The 15,377-nt window shown below is 33.9% G+C and overlaps 3 protein-coding genes across 3 annotated transcripts; all 3 read left to right on the top strand.

Moving 5' to 3' along the window:
- Window positions 1–2,461: 2,461 nt before the first annotated feature.
- LOC113771744 lies at window positions 2,462–3,937 on the top strand. The gene is made up of 5 exons (XM_027316309.1): window positions 2,462–2,573; window positions 2,650–2,906; window positions 3,001–3,204; window positions 3,453–3,554; window positions 3,683–3,937. The coding sequence occupies exons 1-5, from the start codon at window positions 2,462–2,464 to the stop codon at window positions 3,935–3,937; spliced, it is 930 nt and encodes a 309-aa protein (XP_027172110.1).
- Window positions 3,938–6,101: 2,164 nt separating this feature from the next.
- LOC113771742 lies at window positions 6,102–9,625 on the top strand. Its single transcript, XM_027316308.1, has 5 exons — window positions 6,102–7,113; window positions 7,222–8,338; window positions 8,427–8,735; window positions 8,806–8,905; window positions 8,984–9,625. Exons 1-5 carry the CDS (start codon window positions 6,102–6,104, stop codon window positions 9,623–9,625), a joined length of 3,180 nt encoding a protein of 1,059 aa, XP_027172109.1.
- Window positions 9,626–9,894: 269 nt separating this feature from the next.
- LOC113771741 lies at window positions 9,895–11,370 on the top strand. Its single transcript, XM_027316307.1, has 5 exons — window positions 9,895–10,006; window positions 10,083–10,339; window positions 10,434–10,637; window positions 10,886–10,987; window positions 11,116–11,370. Exons 1-5 carry the CDS (start codon window positions 9,895–9,897, stop codon window positions 11,368–11,370), a joined length of 930 nt encoding a protein of 309 aa, XP_027172108.1.
- The last annotated feature ends 4,007 nt before the right edge of the window (window positions 11,371–15,377 follow it).

Genomic DNA, 15,377 nt, shown 5'->3' with positions numbered 1-15,377 from the left:
TTGTCATAAACACACAACTTCACAACGGTTAAGGCATAAGGATTGTTATACGGGCCATAGAAAATTTTTGGATCCGGCTCATACTTTTAGGAAGAATTCTCGAGCTTTAATGGAAAGGAAGAACATGGGAGAGCTCCTGAAAAATTGATGGGGTCTACAATTTTATCTGAATTGAAAAATTTTCAAATCAGATTTGGAAAATTAGTTGATGATAATCCAATATTGCTATTCAGTTGGAAAAAGTTGAGCATTTTCTTTGATCTTCCTTATTGGAAAGATAATTTAATTCATCATAATTTGGATGTCATGCATATTGAAAAGAATATTTGTGATTGCATTGTTGGGACATTGTTGAATCTGGATAAAAATAAGGATGATTATACTGCACGCTGTGATTTACGTGACATAGGTATAAGGCCGGAACTTCATCCAGTTGAGAAAGAAAATGGTAGATTTTATTTGCCTCCAGCCTGCTTTACAATGGACAGGAAGGAAAACGAAATTTTTTGTAAAATGCTAAAAAAAGTGAAGGTACCGGACGGGTATGCAGCTAATATATCTAGATGTGTGAAAGTGAAGCCGCCCAAAATTTATGGACTTAAGAGCCATGATAACCATATTTTGATGCAGCAGTTGTTGCCAATAGCTTTGAGAAAAACATTATCGAAGGCAGTCCGCTCTCCATTGATTAAATTGAGTAGGTACTTTCGAAAGTTGTGCTCTAAAGTCCTTTGTGCTGAAGATTTAGTCCACATGGAGATGGAGATTGCTATTATACTTTGTCAACTCGAGAGAATCTTTCCACCATCTTTTTTTGTTATCATGGTGCATTTATCTATCCATTTGGCCACCGAGGCAAAAATTGGAGGGCCAGTCCATTATCGCTGGATGTATCCTATTGAAAGGTATGTGTTCTGAATTAAATTAATAATCTTAATATTTATTTATTTATTTGGGCACCTTGAAGTCTTATGATATCATATTTCTTCTAAGGTACTTGGGCACCTTGAAGTCTTATGTTCGAAACAAAAGTCGACCAGAAGGTTGCATTGCTGAAGGGTATATAGCAGAAGAGTGCTTGACATTTTGTTCATTTTTCTTGGCTGATTATGTGGAGACAAAATTGAATCGATCAAACAGAAATGAAGATGTCGCTAAAAGTTCTTCAACTGGACTAGATTTGTTCTCAATGTCAACTCGTCCATTAGGCAAAGGAATTCCCACTAAATTCAGTGATGAGATTTTGAGAAAAGCACATCAATATGTCCTATTCAATTGTGACCATGTCAATCCCTATATCAAGTAAGTAAATAATATTTCAAAAATGTCCTATTCAAAGTTATCTAGAGCTCATTGAATATTGTAATTGCAGCCAGCATTATCAATTGATTCAAGAAAGGAATCCCCGAGCTGGAAAACATGTTATTGAACTCATGCATAGTGAGAATTTTGCATCTTGGTTTGCCAATCATGTATGTTATTAAACATTGCTAGTTATTAGCTGTGTTTGTACTACAAATTTGTCTCTAATGTTCTTATATGTAATACAGATTGAGCACAGTATAGAATGCAAGGGAGATACATTACTTATGGATTTGAAGCAGCTTGCTAAGGGTCCAAATATTGTTGGGATACAATACAAAGGACTGCTTGTCAATGGTTTTCGATTTCATACAAGAGAGTTGGAGAAAAAAAGAAAAACACAAAATAGTGGAGTCATGGTTAATGCCACAACCTCGAGTTTTGCAAGTGCAAAAGATAATAATCCAATTTTGAGTGATTTGGATTATTATGGAATTTTGACTAACATCATTGAGTTAGACTACAGAGAAGGTCGAAAAGTGTTGTTATTTGAATGTGATTGGGTCTCCAAAGGAAAAAGGCTAAAGCAAGATGAGGATGGGTTCATGTTAGCGAACTTTTCGAATGTAAAGCGGCACAATGAACCTTATATTCTTGCTGTTCAAGCATCACAAGTATTTTATGTGGAAGATCCTCTTGAAAATGGGTGGCATGTTGTTATCACCACAAGACCAAGAGCTGAGTACAACATGGATCATGTGGGTGATGTGGACATGTACTTGCAAAGTCCAATTTCAAACATACAGTTGGAAGATGACAATGGAGATGTTAGCTACATCCGTGATGATGTTCAAGGAGTCGGATTGATTCCAATTAGGCCAAATTCATGATATGCTTCCACTGTAGATGCTATGTTTTATTAATTTGTTGCATGTAGACTTATCAAATTATCTCTGGCTATGCCTAATATTGATGTACCATGTTATAATTTTGGAACAAGATGCTGTTTACTTAGCTAGTAATGTTGTTTAGTTATTTATTTATTTTTTCTTACTTGCTGAAGTTTCATTTTTACATTGCAAGTGCTGAATTTTAGTTGTAGTTTATTAACTTTATTAAATTGACTAAATGTTACATGAATTGAGTTTGTTGTTCAGACATGGCTAGGACTAAGAAGCGAAGAAATTCCAGCAGCAGCCGACTTATTGATGAACCAATTGATGAGCATATGGAAAATCAGTCTATAAGAGTGGAAGAGCTTCAGAATACAGGTATTAGCAAGAGCATTTGAGATTTTTAAGTATATTATTGCATATACACTAATAAATATTGTTTTTATTTTTTTAGATGATGAGACTGATGGTGATGTGGAGGCAAAAAAAACACGAGGGCCAACATATATGACAAGTGTTTGGGGTCAGCCTACATCTCATCGTTATAAAGTTAAATTCAACAAACTTGGCAAACCAGTGGGCAAAAATAAATCAAGATTTACAGAGTTTTTGGGTACAATATCAAGAAATGGTTCATATGCCCCAATTGACGTCCAAGATTGGCGAAAAATTGACAATTCTCGGAAGAAAGACATGTTAAAGATTGTCAAGGTAATAAAGCTTAAATCAGTTAATACTTGTATCAATATTTGTTAGTTATTTATGATATGATGGGTGGAATCTAAGCACATGAAATATATTGTAGGAAAAATTTGATGTCCCTCCCAGTGCAAAAATTTGGATTCTTCGTGCTTTGGGCAAGTATTGGAGGAATTGGAAGGCATGGATTAAAGCAACATACTACAAGCCAAATATACAAGTTGAAACTCAAATGCTCAATTTAGATGTGAGAGTGGTAAAAGATCAATATAAAGTCATTGCTGATTATTGGGAGTTAGAAGAAACAAAGGTATATGTATATTCCCTTTATGTAATAGTATATCAGTATTTTAGAGTTATTTCTAAATTATTTGTATGTGATATAGAAAACTAGTGAAAAAAATAAAAATGCAAGGGCAATGAAGACCACGAATCATAATACCGGGAAGAAATCATTTGCCCAGATTCGAGCAAACATGGTAAACATTTCTGGCTATTCTATTATGCTTTATTTAATATTATTTCAATTTGTTTAAACAAAAATTCTTTTTGATACAGAAGAAAAAATTAGGCCGCAATCCTTCACGAGTTGAAATGTTCAATCACTGCTACACTGATAACAAAGGAAACCCATCTAGTAGTGCAGCAGCTAATATTATGGTAAGTAAAATCTTTCATTATGCTGTTTACTTGCTTTAAAATATATTAGAAAGATCTATCCATTACTTTCTAATCTATATTAGGATTGTACAAATGTAATCATTGTCTTACTCTTTACCCTTTTGCAGCTTGCAATGAATGAAAAGGTTAGTCAATTGCCTCCTGATACTGAAGATCCTATTGGAAAAAATGATGTATTTGCACAAGTAGTTGGGCAAGACAAGCATGGGCATGCACGGATGTATGGTTTTGGTATATGTCCAACTGATGTGTGGGGTGATGAACCTAGTCGAAGTGGATCTCAGCGACTAGTGTTGGATCAAAAACATGAAATATTAGAGATGAAGGCAAAATTTGCTCGCTCAGCAAGAGGAACAAATTAAAGATCAAGCAAGAGAACTTGCTAACCTGAAAGCTTATTTAGAGCAACAAAATGGTCATAACTTGCTGAATCAATCAAGAATCACTTCAACATCATCTAATCATATCTCAACCTCAAGTTCCAGTCTTAGACCTCTTAAAGTAAGTTTTTTAATATATTTGTTCGGTAATGCCAGCCCTCTTTGCTTGATAATGATCTGATATTTAGGCATGTTGTGGTATTACAATATGAAAGCAATTTTAGTTTATTTATTTTTATTTTTATCTCATGTTACTCTTTGCATGAATGACCAAAGATTACTAAGATGATGCTGACCAAAGATTACATTTCTCTGTGCTGTGTTTATTACTTGAACTGTAATGTTGAAGCTTTTAATTTCTCCAATCTGACTGAAGCGTAGAGTTGATGGAAATATGCTAACTAAGTATCCCAAAGGCTATTCGATAGACATTTGATATGCGCTGCTGGCTGTATCAACATTAGTAACACTTTTGCTGTTTTGCTTGAAAGGGATTTCCTTGAAATGGTCCGACCATGTAGATATGTTTTGCTATTACAATTTGAAAGCAATTTTAGTTTAGTTATTTTTATATTTGTTACATGTTACTCTTGAGTAGTTGTGGACTTTTGTAGAAGTATGGACTGGAATTTTGATGTGACTAATTTGCATATGGTTAGTTTTCTGATGTTTCGAGTTTTGCATTTTCATGTAGGAGGGAGACTGGATTTCTCTTTTTAGCTTAGATGAGCCAACAAAAGTTGTGGCAATTGGACGGCTTCAATCCCTTGATCCTTCTACAATAGTTGGAGGCCAACCACTAGGTTCGAATTGGTGTGAAGTGCTAGTTCAAGTTGTGGTTGAACGTGATGAGCATTTGATTAGGCCTTATGTGCCTTTGCAGACAATTGCTGATTCAATTGGTGCTCCTATAGCTTGGCCAACAAAACTAGTATGTTTTTCCTTTTCTAGCTTTCAAATTATGTTAACTGTTAATATCTTATATGTTTGTTTCATTCGATAATTACGATAGATTTTAATACATAATATACTTATGCTATAGGTAAAAATTTGCGAAGATTGATGTGCTGAAATTCAAAAGTGGACAAGGTGTTGCAGCATATGGATACTTATCCACTTATATGGAAGTGCTCTAACTGTAAAAGGACAAAATGTTGCTGCACATATTACAAGAAGTTGGTCTACTAGCGGTTTAGTTGATTTTAATTTATCTGGTGCTATTTAGGTGAAATCGTGGCAAACAATTAGTAGGACATTCTAGCTGTTTGATGAATGTTAAAACAAATATTATGTTTTTTTTTTTTTGCAAGGATGAAAGTTTAATTGGTTGGTTGGAAAACTACCAGGAGTTATAAGTACTTTAATTGTAATCATTGGTTATGGTGACAATTTGAAAGTGGATTTTCAATCAAATATTGCTGGTTTTGGTCATTGAATGTGAGATGTCCAATATGAATGTACAATTATATTGACACAATACGAATGTTATATTCACAGCAGTACCTGTGGCTGGGCATAAAAAAGAAAAAAAATCCAGTCTATTGAGGCGACCTAAGAAATGGATTAATCAATCTAAAGAATCCTAAAGGAGAACGGGGAGAAGTAAGTGCTAGTATTTTCTTTTACTTTTTTCAATTTCTTTCTATTTTCCTCTTTTCTAAACCGTAATTAAGACCTCTATTATAATTTGTTGAAAGCTTAAGCAATTGGTGTAAAAATGCAATAGGTCCTGTTTTAAAATTTACTCAAGGTAGTTGCTTTTACTTTATTTTGGACAGGTTTATATTTGCTGGTAAGTATTTGACGGACGAAAGGTGCTAGACTTTGGCACTCTTGAGCAGGTACATTCCTTTATTGGTCTAATTTTATACGTTCACATGCCTGATTAGTCTTGTTCTAATTTGCTTTTGAATATAGCAGTTGGTAATTTATTATTTGAATTTTGCTATTAAAAGTGTTCATACATTACAAAGGTTTGCTGATATGAAATTGAGTATTTAAGTCTAATTTAATCTATCTTGCAATAAATTACAAAATTATTGGTTATTTTAGCTGTTATCTCATATAAAATGCATTATTTCAGGTACTCACTCATTAACACTCCTTTATGTTGTTTGATGAGTAAATATTTGACAACTCTAATAATATGGATAAGAGTTGGATGTGGAAAGATAGAAGAAGTGGTGAATTTGAAAAGGGTTTGGAATTATTCTTAAACTATGCATTTAAGCATTCAAGTCATGGGAATGGAATGATTGCTTGTCCATGTTCAGAATGTAAATGTGGAGTATGTGTGTCTAGGCCAGATGCAAAAATTCATTTGAAGGTGTTTGGATTTCTTAAGGGATACACACAGTGGGTAGCTCACGGGGAATTTGTATACTCTTCTGCACCGATACAGACCTCAGACAATGTTCCTCATAACGTATCTGATATAGGTGATGACATGAATGGTCTAGTTCATGAAACCTTAGGAATACCTCAACAAGATCCTGCTATGGCTGGTACATTTGAATCTAATCAGGAACTACCAAATTCAGTTGCTGAAAAGTTTTATAAGTTAATTGATGATTCTCAACAAGAACTCTACCCTGGTTGTAAAAATTTTTCCAAGCTTTCGTTCATATTTCGCTTGCTTCACTTGAAGTGTCTGGGTAAATGGAGTAACAAAATCTTTGATATGCTTCTTGATTTGTTAAGAGAAGCATTTCCTGAAGCCATGGAAAAATTGCCTAAATCTTACTATGAGTCTGAAAAATTAATGAAAGAATTAGGACTTGGATATGAAAAGTATGATGCTTGTCCTAATGATTGCACTTTGTATTGGGGGGTAAATGCAAAAAGAACTTGTTGTGAAACATGCAAAGAACTTAGATGGGAAGCATCAGAAAATGATCCATCCGGTGAGAAAAGAAAAGTCACACGTAAGGTTTTATGGCATTTTCCACTAAAACCCAGGTTGCAACGTTTATTTATGTCATCTAAAACTGCAAAGCATATGAGATGGCACTCGGAGGGTCGTACTAAGGATGGTTATATGAGGCACCCTGCTGATTCCCCAGCTTGGAAAACTTTCGATTATCAGCATACAGATTTTTCTAAGGATCCTCGTAATGTTAGGTTGGGATTGGCTTCCGATGGATTTAATCCATTCAAAAGTATGAGCTCTACTCATAGTACATGGCCGGTGATTTTGATACCTTATAATTTACCGCCTTGGATGTGTATGAAACAGCCATATTTAATGTTGTCATTGTTGATACCAGGTCCACATGCTCCTGGTAATGATATTGATGTATATTTACAACCTCTAATCAAAGAATTGAAAGAATTGTGGGAGATGGGGATCAATACATATGATGCATCTTGCAAACAAAACTTTCAATTAAGAGCAGCATTATTATGGACTATCAGTGATTTTCCTGGCTATGCAGTTTTATCCGGTTGGAGTACTAAAGGAAAATATGCATGCCCTGTTTGTCATAAACACACAACTTCACAACGGTTAAGGCATAAGGATTGTTATATGGGCCATAGAAAAATTTTGGATCCGGCTCATACTTTTAGGAAGAATTCTCGAGCTTTTAATGGAAAGGAAGAACATGGGAGAGCTCCTGAAAAATTGATGGGGTCTACAATTTTATCTGAATTGAAAAATTTTCAAATCAGATTTGGAAAATTAGTTGATGATAATCCAACATTGCCATTCAGTTGGAAAAATTTGAGCATTTTCTTTGATCTTCCTTATTGGAAAGATAATTTAATTCGTCATAATTTGGATGTCATGCATATTGAAAAGAATATTTGTGATTGCATTGTTGGGACATTGTTGAATCTGGATAAAAATAAGGATGATTATACTGCACGCTGTGATTTACGTGACATGGGTATAAGGCCGGAACTTCATCCAGTTGAGAAAGAAAATGGTAGATTTTATTTGCCTCCAGCCTGCTTTACAATGGACAGGAAGGAAAAAGAAATTTTCTGTAAAGTGCTAAAAAAAGTGAAGGTACCGGACGGGTATGCAGCTAATATATCTAGATGTGTGAAAGTGAAGCCAGTCAAAATTTATGGACTTAAGAGCCATGATAACCATATTTTGATGCAGCAGTTGTTGCCAATAGCTTTGAGAAAAACATTATCGAAGGCAGTCCGCTCTCCATTGATTAAATTGAGTAGGTACTTTCGAAAGTTGTGCTCTAAAGTCCTTTGTGCTGAAGATTTAGTCCACATGGAGATGGAGATTGCTATTATACTTTGTCAACTCGAGAGAATCTTTCCACCATCTTTTTTTGTTATCATGGTGCATTTATCTATCCATTTGGCCACCGAGGCAAAAATTGGAGGGCCAGTCCATTATCGCTGGATGTATCCTATTGAAAGGTATGTGTTCTGAATTAAATTAATAATCTTAATATTTATTTATTTATTTGGGCACCTTGAAGTCTTATGATATCATATTTCTTCTAAGGTACTTGGGCACCTTGAAGTCTTATGTTCGAAACAAAAGTCGACCAGAAGGTTGCATTGCTGAAGGGTATATAGCAGAAGAGTGCTTGACATTTTGTTCATTTTTCTTGGCTGATTATGTGGAGACAAAATTGAATCGATCAAACAGAAATGAAGATGTCGCTAAAAGTTCTTCAACTGGACTAGATTTGTTCTCAATGTCAACTCGTCCATTAGGCAAAGGAATTCCCACTAAATTCAGTGATGAGATTTTGAGAAAAGCACATCAATATGTCCTATTCAATTGTGACCATGTCAATCCCTATATCAAGTAAGTAAATAATATTTCAAAAATGTCCTATTCAAAGTTATCTAGAGCTCATTGAATATTGTAATTGCAGCCAGCATTATCAATTGATTCAAGAAAGGAATCCCCGAGCTGGAAAACATGTTATTGAACTCATGCATAGTGAGAATTTTGCATCTTGGTTTGCCAATCATGTATGTTATTAAACATTGCTAGTTATTAGCTGTGTTTGTACTACAAATTTGTCTCTAATGTTCTTATATGTAATACAGATTGAGCACAGTATAGAATGCAAGGGAGATACATTACTTATGGATTTGAAGCAGCTTGCTAAGGGTCCAAATATTGTTGGGATACAATACAAAGGACTGCTTGTCAATGGTTTTCGATTTCATACAAGAGAGTTGGAGAAAAAAAGAAAAACACAAAATAGTGGAGTCATGGTTAATGCCACAACCTCGAGTTTTGCAAGTGCAAAAGATAATAATCCAATTTTGAGTGATTTGGATTATTATGGAATTTTGACTAACATCATTGAGTTAGACTACAGAGAAGGTCGAAAAGTGTTGTTATTTGAATGTGATTGGGTCTCCAAAGGAAAAAGGCTAAAGCAAGATGAGGATGGGTTCATGTTAGCGAACTTTTCGAATGTAAAGCGGCACAATGAACCTTATATTCTTGCTGTTCAAGCATCACAAGTATTTTATGTGGAAGATCCTCTTGAAAATGGGTGGCATGTTGTTATCACCACAAGACCAAGAGCTGAGTACAACATGGATCATGTGGGTGATGTGGACATGTACTTGCAAAGTCCAATTTCAAACATACAGTTGGAAGATGACAATGGAGATGTTAGCTACATCCGTGATGATGTTCAAGGAGTCGGATTGATTCCAATTAGGCCAAATTCATGATATGCTTCCACTGTAGATGCTATGTTTTATTAATTTGTTGCATGTAGACTTATCAAATTATCTCTGGCTATGCCTAATATTGATGTACCATGTTATAATTTTGGAACAAGATGCTGTTTACTTAGCTAGTAATGTTGTTTAGTTATTTATTTATTTTTTCTTACTTGCTGAAGTTTCATTTTTACATTGCAAGTGCTGAATTTTAGTTGTAGTTTATTAACTTTATTAAATTGACTAAATGTTACATGAATTGAGTTTGTTGTTCAGACATGGCTAGGACTAAGAAGCGAAGAAATTCCAGCAGCAGCCGACTTATTGATGAACCAATTGATGAGCATATGGAAAATCAGTCTATAAGAGTGGAAGAGCTTCAGAATACAGGTATTAGCAAGAGCATTTGAGATTTTTAAGTATATTATTGCATATACACTAATAAATATTGTTTTTATTTTTTTAGATGATGAGACTGATGGTGATGTGGAGGCAAAAAAAACACGAGGGCCAACATATATGACAAGTGTTTGGGGTCAGCCTACATCTCATCGTTATAAAGTTAAATTCAACAAACTTGGCAAACCAGTGGGCAAAAATAAATCAAGATTTACAGAGTTTTTGGGTACAATATCAAGAAATGGTTCATATGCCCCAATTGACGTCCAAGATTGGCGAAAAATTGACAATTCTCGGAAGAAAGACATGTTAAAGATTGTCAAGGTAATAAAGCTTAAATCAGTTAATACTTGTATCAATATTTGTTAGTTATTTATGATATGATGGGTGGAATCTAAGCACATGAAATATATTGTAGGAAAAATTTGATGTCCCTCCCAGTGCAAAAATTTGGATTCTTCGTGCTTTGGGCAAGTATTGGAGGAATTGGAAGGCATGGATTAAAGCAACATACTACAAGCCAAATATACAAGTTGAAACTCAAATGCTCAATTTAGATGTGAGAGTGGTAAAAGATCAATATAAAGTCATTGCTGATTATTGGGAGTTAGAAGAAACAAAGGTATATGTATATTCCCTTTATGTAATAGTATATCAGTATTTTAGAGTTATTTCTAAATTATTTGTATGTGATATAGAAAACTAGTGAAAAAAATAAAAATGCAAGGGCAATGAAGACCACGAATCATAATACCGGGAAGAAATCATTTGCCCAGATTCGAGCAAACATGGTAAACATTTCTGGCTATTCTATTATGCTTTATTTAATATTATTTCAATTTGTTTAAACAAAAATTCTTTTTGATACAGAAGAAAAAATTAGGCCGCAATCCTTCACGAGTTGAAATGTTCAATCACTGCTACACTGATAACAAAGGAAACCCATCTAGTAGTGCAGCAGCTAATATTATGGTAAGTAAAATCTTTCATTATGCTGTTTACTTGCTTTAAAATATATTAGAAAGATCTATCCATTACTTTCTAATCTATATTAGGATTGTACAAATGTAATCATTGTCTTACTCTTTACCCTTTTGCAGCTTGCAATGAATGAAAAGGTTAGTCAATTGCCTCCTGATACTGAAGATCCTATTGGAAAAAATGATGTATTTGCACAAGTAGTTGGGCAAGACAAGCATGGGCATGCACGGATGTATGGTTTTGGTATATGTCCAACTGATGTGTGGGGTGATGAACCTAGTCGAAGTGGATCTCAGCGACTAGTGTTGGATCAAAAACATGAAATATTAGAGATGAAGGCAAAATTTGCTCGCTCAGCAAGAGGAACAAATTAAAGATCAAGCAAGAGAACTTGCTAACCTGAAAGCTTATTTAGAGCAACAAAATGGTCATAACTTGCTGAATCAATCAAGAATCACTTCAACATCATCTAATCATATCTCAACCTCAAGTTCCAGTCTTAGACCTCTTAAAGTAAGTTTTTTAATATATTTGTTCGGTAATGCCAGCCCTCTTTGCTTGATAATGATCTGATATTTAGGCATGTTGTGGTATTACAATATGAAAGCAATTTTAGTTTATTTATTTTTATTTTTATCTCATGTTACTCTTTGCATGAATGACCAAAGATTACTAAGATGATGCTGACCAAAGATTACATTTCTCTGTGCTGTGTTTATTACTTGAACTGTAATGTTGAAGCTTTTAATTTCTCCAATCTGACTGAAGCGTAGAGTTGATGGAAATATGCTAACTAAGTATCCCAAAGGCTATTCGATAGACATTTGATATGCGCTGCTGGCTGTATCAACATTAGTAACACTTTTGCTGTTTTGCTTGAAAGGGATTTCCTTGAAATGGTCCGACCATGTAGATATGTTTTGCTATTACAATTTGAAAGCAATTTTAGTTTAGTTATTTTTATATTTGTTACATGTTACTCTTGAGTAGTTGTGGACTTTTGTAGAAGTATGGACTGGAATTTTGATGTGACTAATTTGCATATGGTTAGTTTTCTGATGTTTCGAGTTTTGCATTTTCATGTAGGAGGGAGACTGGATTTCTCTTTTTAGCTTAGATGAGCCAACAAAAGTTGTGGCAATTGGACGGCTTCAATCCCTTGATCCTTCTACAATAGTTGGAGGCCAACCACTAGGTTCGAATTGGTGTGAAGTGCTAGTTCAAGTTGTGGTTGAACGTGATGAGCATTTGATTAGGCCTTATGTGCCTTTGCAGACAATTGCTGATTCAATTGGTGCTCCTATAGCTTGGCCAACAAAACTAGTATGTTTTTCCTTTTCTAGCTTTCAAATTATGTTAACTGTTAATATCTTATATGTTTGTTTCATTCGATAATTACGATAGATTTTAATACATAATATACTTATGCTATAGGTAAAAATTTGCGAAGATTGATGTGCTGAAATTCAAAAGTGGACAAGGTGTTGCAGCATATGGATACTTATCCACTTATATGGAAGTGCTCTAACTGTAAAAGGACAAAATGTTGCTGCACATATTACAAGAAGTTGGTCTACTAGCGGTTTAGTTGATTTTAATTTATCTGGTGCTATTTAGGTGAAATCGTGGCAAACAATTAGTAGGACATTCTAGCTGTTTGATGAATGTTAAAACAAATATTATGTTTTTTTTTTTTTGCAAGGATGAAAGTTTAATTGGTTGGTTGGAAAACTACCAGGAGTTATAAGTACTTTAATTGTAATCATTGGTTATGGTGACAATTTGAAAGTGGATTTTCAATCAAATATTGCTGGTTTTGGTCATTGAATGTGAGATGTCCAATATGAATGTACAATTATATTGACACAATACGAATGTTATATTCACAGCAGTACCTGTGGCTGGGCATAAAAAAGAAAAAAAATCCAGTCTATTGAGGCACTTGAAAGTGTCACGATAAGGGTTTTTCGTAGTAGAAATTTTCTTGTTACATAGCAGGTTTTTGAGGCATTTTAAAACACTTTTAAAGGTTGATATAGAGGCATTTGCCAGTATCTACATTAAGCTATATAGTGGCATACTTGCATGCCTCAATAACAACCATTTTAAGGCATTTTTAAGTGTCAACTTAAAGTTAAGATGGCATTGTTTTGTGCCTCTAAAAAGTTGAGTTCTTGAAAGTTAAATTCCAATTAAGGCATTTTTTGGTGTAACCATTATAACCTTGTGTTGGCACTTCTAAATGTCTGAATTGTTTCATGTGCCGTGGCACTTAATTGTGCCTTAAAAAGCTTTTGTGACATAGGTTTTACATGGCACACTAAGTATGTGCCTCAATAAAGCGTGACTTGTGACATTTTGATGCGCCTCTATAAGCAGTTTTTCTTGTAGTGATCCTTTTAGACCGCGAGAGGAAGATGAAGAGGTACTTGGTCCTGAAGTACTATATCTCAGTGCAATTGATGCACTAATGTATCTTGCTAATTGTATAAGACCTGATATATCATTTACAGTGAATTTATTAGCAAGATTTAGTTCCTCGCCCACACGACGACATTGGAATGGTATTAAACATATTTTTTATTATCTCCAAGGAACAATTGATCTTGACTTATTTTATTCAAATAAATCTAAACTTGAATTGCTTGGTTATGTTGATGCTGGATATTTATCTGATCCGCATAAAGCAAGACCTCAAATTGGTTATCTATTTACATATGGAGGTACAGCCATTTCTTGGCGATCTATTAAACAATCATTAGCCGCCACTTCATCGAATCATACTGACATAATAGCAATTCATGAGGCCAGTCGAGAATGTGTTTGGTTAAGATCAATGATCCACTATATCCGGAAGAGTTGTGGGTTATTTTCCAAAAAAGAAAATTCTCCAAATATATTATATGAAGATAATGCAACTTGTACAACTCAATTGAAAGAAGGATATATTAAAAGAAATAGGACGAAACATATTTCACCAAAATTCTTTTCTACTCATGATTTGCAAAAGAATGGTGAAATTGATGTGTAACAAATCCGATCAGATAATAATTTGGCAGATTTATTTACCAAGGCATTGCCGACTGCAGCATTTGAGAAATTGGTGAAGAATATTGGAATGCGACGATTAAAAGATTTCAAATGATATTTGCATAAAGGGGAGAAATTAATACATAAGAATAGTGTACTCTTTTTCCTTCACTAGGGTTTTTGTCCCGATGAATTTTTCCCTAGTAAGGTTTTAACGAGGCATATTCTTTGTATAATGGACATCCAATGGGGAGTATGATGAAATAATTAAAAGTGTAGATGTCCATTTGTATTCTCCAGAGGACTAATTCATAATTCATTGATCACAAGGGGATTAATTCATAATTCATTACTACATTATGTAGAGGAATTACAATAGATGAACGGTTTCAATCCATAAACCCATTCATGTATTGGAAGAACCGTTTCATAGACTATTCATGTTCTTGTAGTAATGAGTATTTAATAGAATTGATGTACCTTTAATTTTATAGTACCTATATATAGAGGTACTTTGGCACCTCTTAGGATTACTTTTTGTATTAGTTGGAACAATAAGAAAATCATTCTCCATTTCTCTACTCATTTCTCTAGTATCTCAATTCCTATTATAATAGTTCATTTTATTAGTTTTATAACAAAATAATGCCATAACCAAACATATTAATATATTATAGTTATCTTATTCACTATACATGCTCAATTTCAATCAATTAAGTTTCTTTTTTATAAGAGTTTGACTAACGAATATCCAATGATATTATTTTTTTTTGTAAAAATAAAGTTAGTTAAAAAAAGTGTCTAAGTGAATATATGTATTGATATGATAAATTATATGTAATTTAGGTATACTGGTGAGTATCAAGTGAGCATGGTTAGAGAAATCCTTCTTATGAACATACATGTCTTGGGTAGTTTATTTCTTATGTCAGTATGTGATATAATGCCACAGGATGCAAATTATATAGTTTTGTTTCTGCAAAGGCCAATCAATGGTAGTGATTGTACGAACAAAAACATTAACCAATTCTTGTTATCTTTTAGTCAATTCTTTAATTTGTCAAAATCTCCAAAATGTATAGTTAGATTTTCCACCAAAATTGTAACATAATGAAAGTGTCATCATTCAAATATTATTAGAATTGTCAAAGAATTACACGAAGATAAACGCTTTAAGGACCCTCTTTGGCATTAATAGGCTGCAAATGAAAACAACTCTTACAATAAAATTGCATGCAGCGTTTACAAAATTATTATGAAGGAAAAACCAAAATACTTAAAAAAGGGGGACGAGCTACATCATTTCAAGTGTAACCCTCCTTTATTTTTCTCCATATCATTGCCATTTTAG

Source organism: Coffea eugenioides, chromosome 5 (genome assembly GCF_003713205.1).
Source record: "Coffea eugenioides isolate CCC68of chromosome 5, Ceug_1.0, whole genome shotgun sequence".
Taxonomy (NCBI): domain Eukaryota; kingdom Viridiplantae; phylum Streptophyta; class Magnoliopsida; order Gentianales; family Rubiaceae; genus Coffea; species Coffea eugenioides.
This window is presented reverse-complemented; position numbering and strand designations above follow the sequence as displayed.

Bases quoted from the DNA above. Each gene is read 5' to 3' on its own strand.
- LOC113771744 (XM_027316309.1), top strand. From the start codon at position 2,462: ATGGCTAGGACTAAGAAGCGAAGAAATTCCAGCAGCAGCCGACTTATT. The intron at 2,574-2,649 runs GTATTAGCAAGA...TTATTTTTTTAG, and splicing joins GGAAGAGCTTCAGAATACAG to ATGATGAGACTGATGGTGAT. The intron at 3,555-3,682 runs GTAAGTAAAATC...ACCCTTTTGCAG, and splicing joins GTGCAGCAGCTAATATTATG to CTTGCAATGAATGAAAAGGT.
- LOC113771742 (XM_027316308.1), top strand. From the start codon at position 6,102: ATGGATAAGAGTTGGATGTGGAAAGATAGAAGAAGTGGTGAATTTGAA. The intron at 7,114-7,221 runs GTATGAGCTCTA...TGTTGATACCAG, and splicing joins TGGATTTAATCCATTCAAAA to GTCCACATGCTCCTGGTAAT. The intron at 8,339-8,426 runs GTATGTGTTCTG...ATTTCTTCTAAG, and splicing joins TGGATGTATCCTATTGAAAG to GTACTTGGGCACCTTGAAGT.
- LOC113771741 (XM_027316307.1), top strand. From the start codon at position 9,895: ATGGCTAGGACTAAGAAGCGAAGAAATTCCAGCAGCAGCCGACTTATT. The intron at 10,340-10,433 runs GTAATAAAGCTT...AATATATTGTAG, and splicing joins ACATGTTAAAGATTGTCAAG to GAAAAATTTGATGTCCCTCC. The intron at 10,988-11,115 runs GTAAGTAAAATC...ACCCTTTTGCAG, and splicing joins GTGCAGCAGCTAATATTATG to CTTGCAATGAATGAAAAGGT.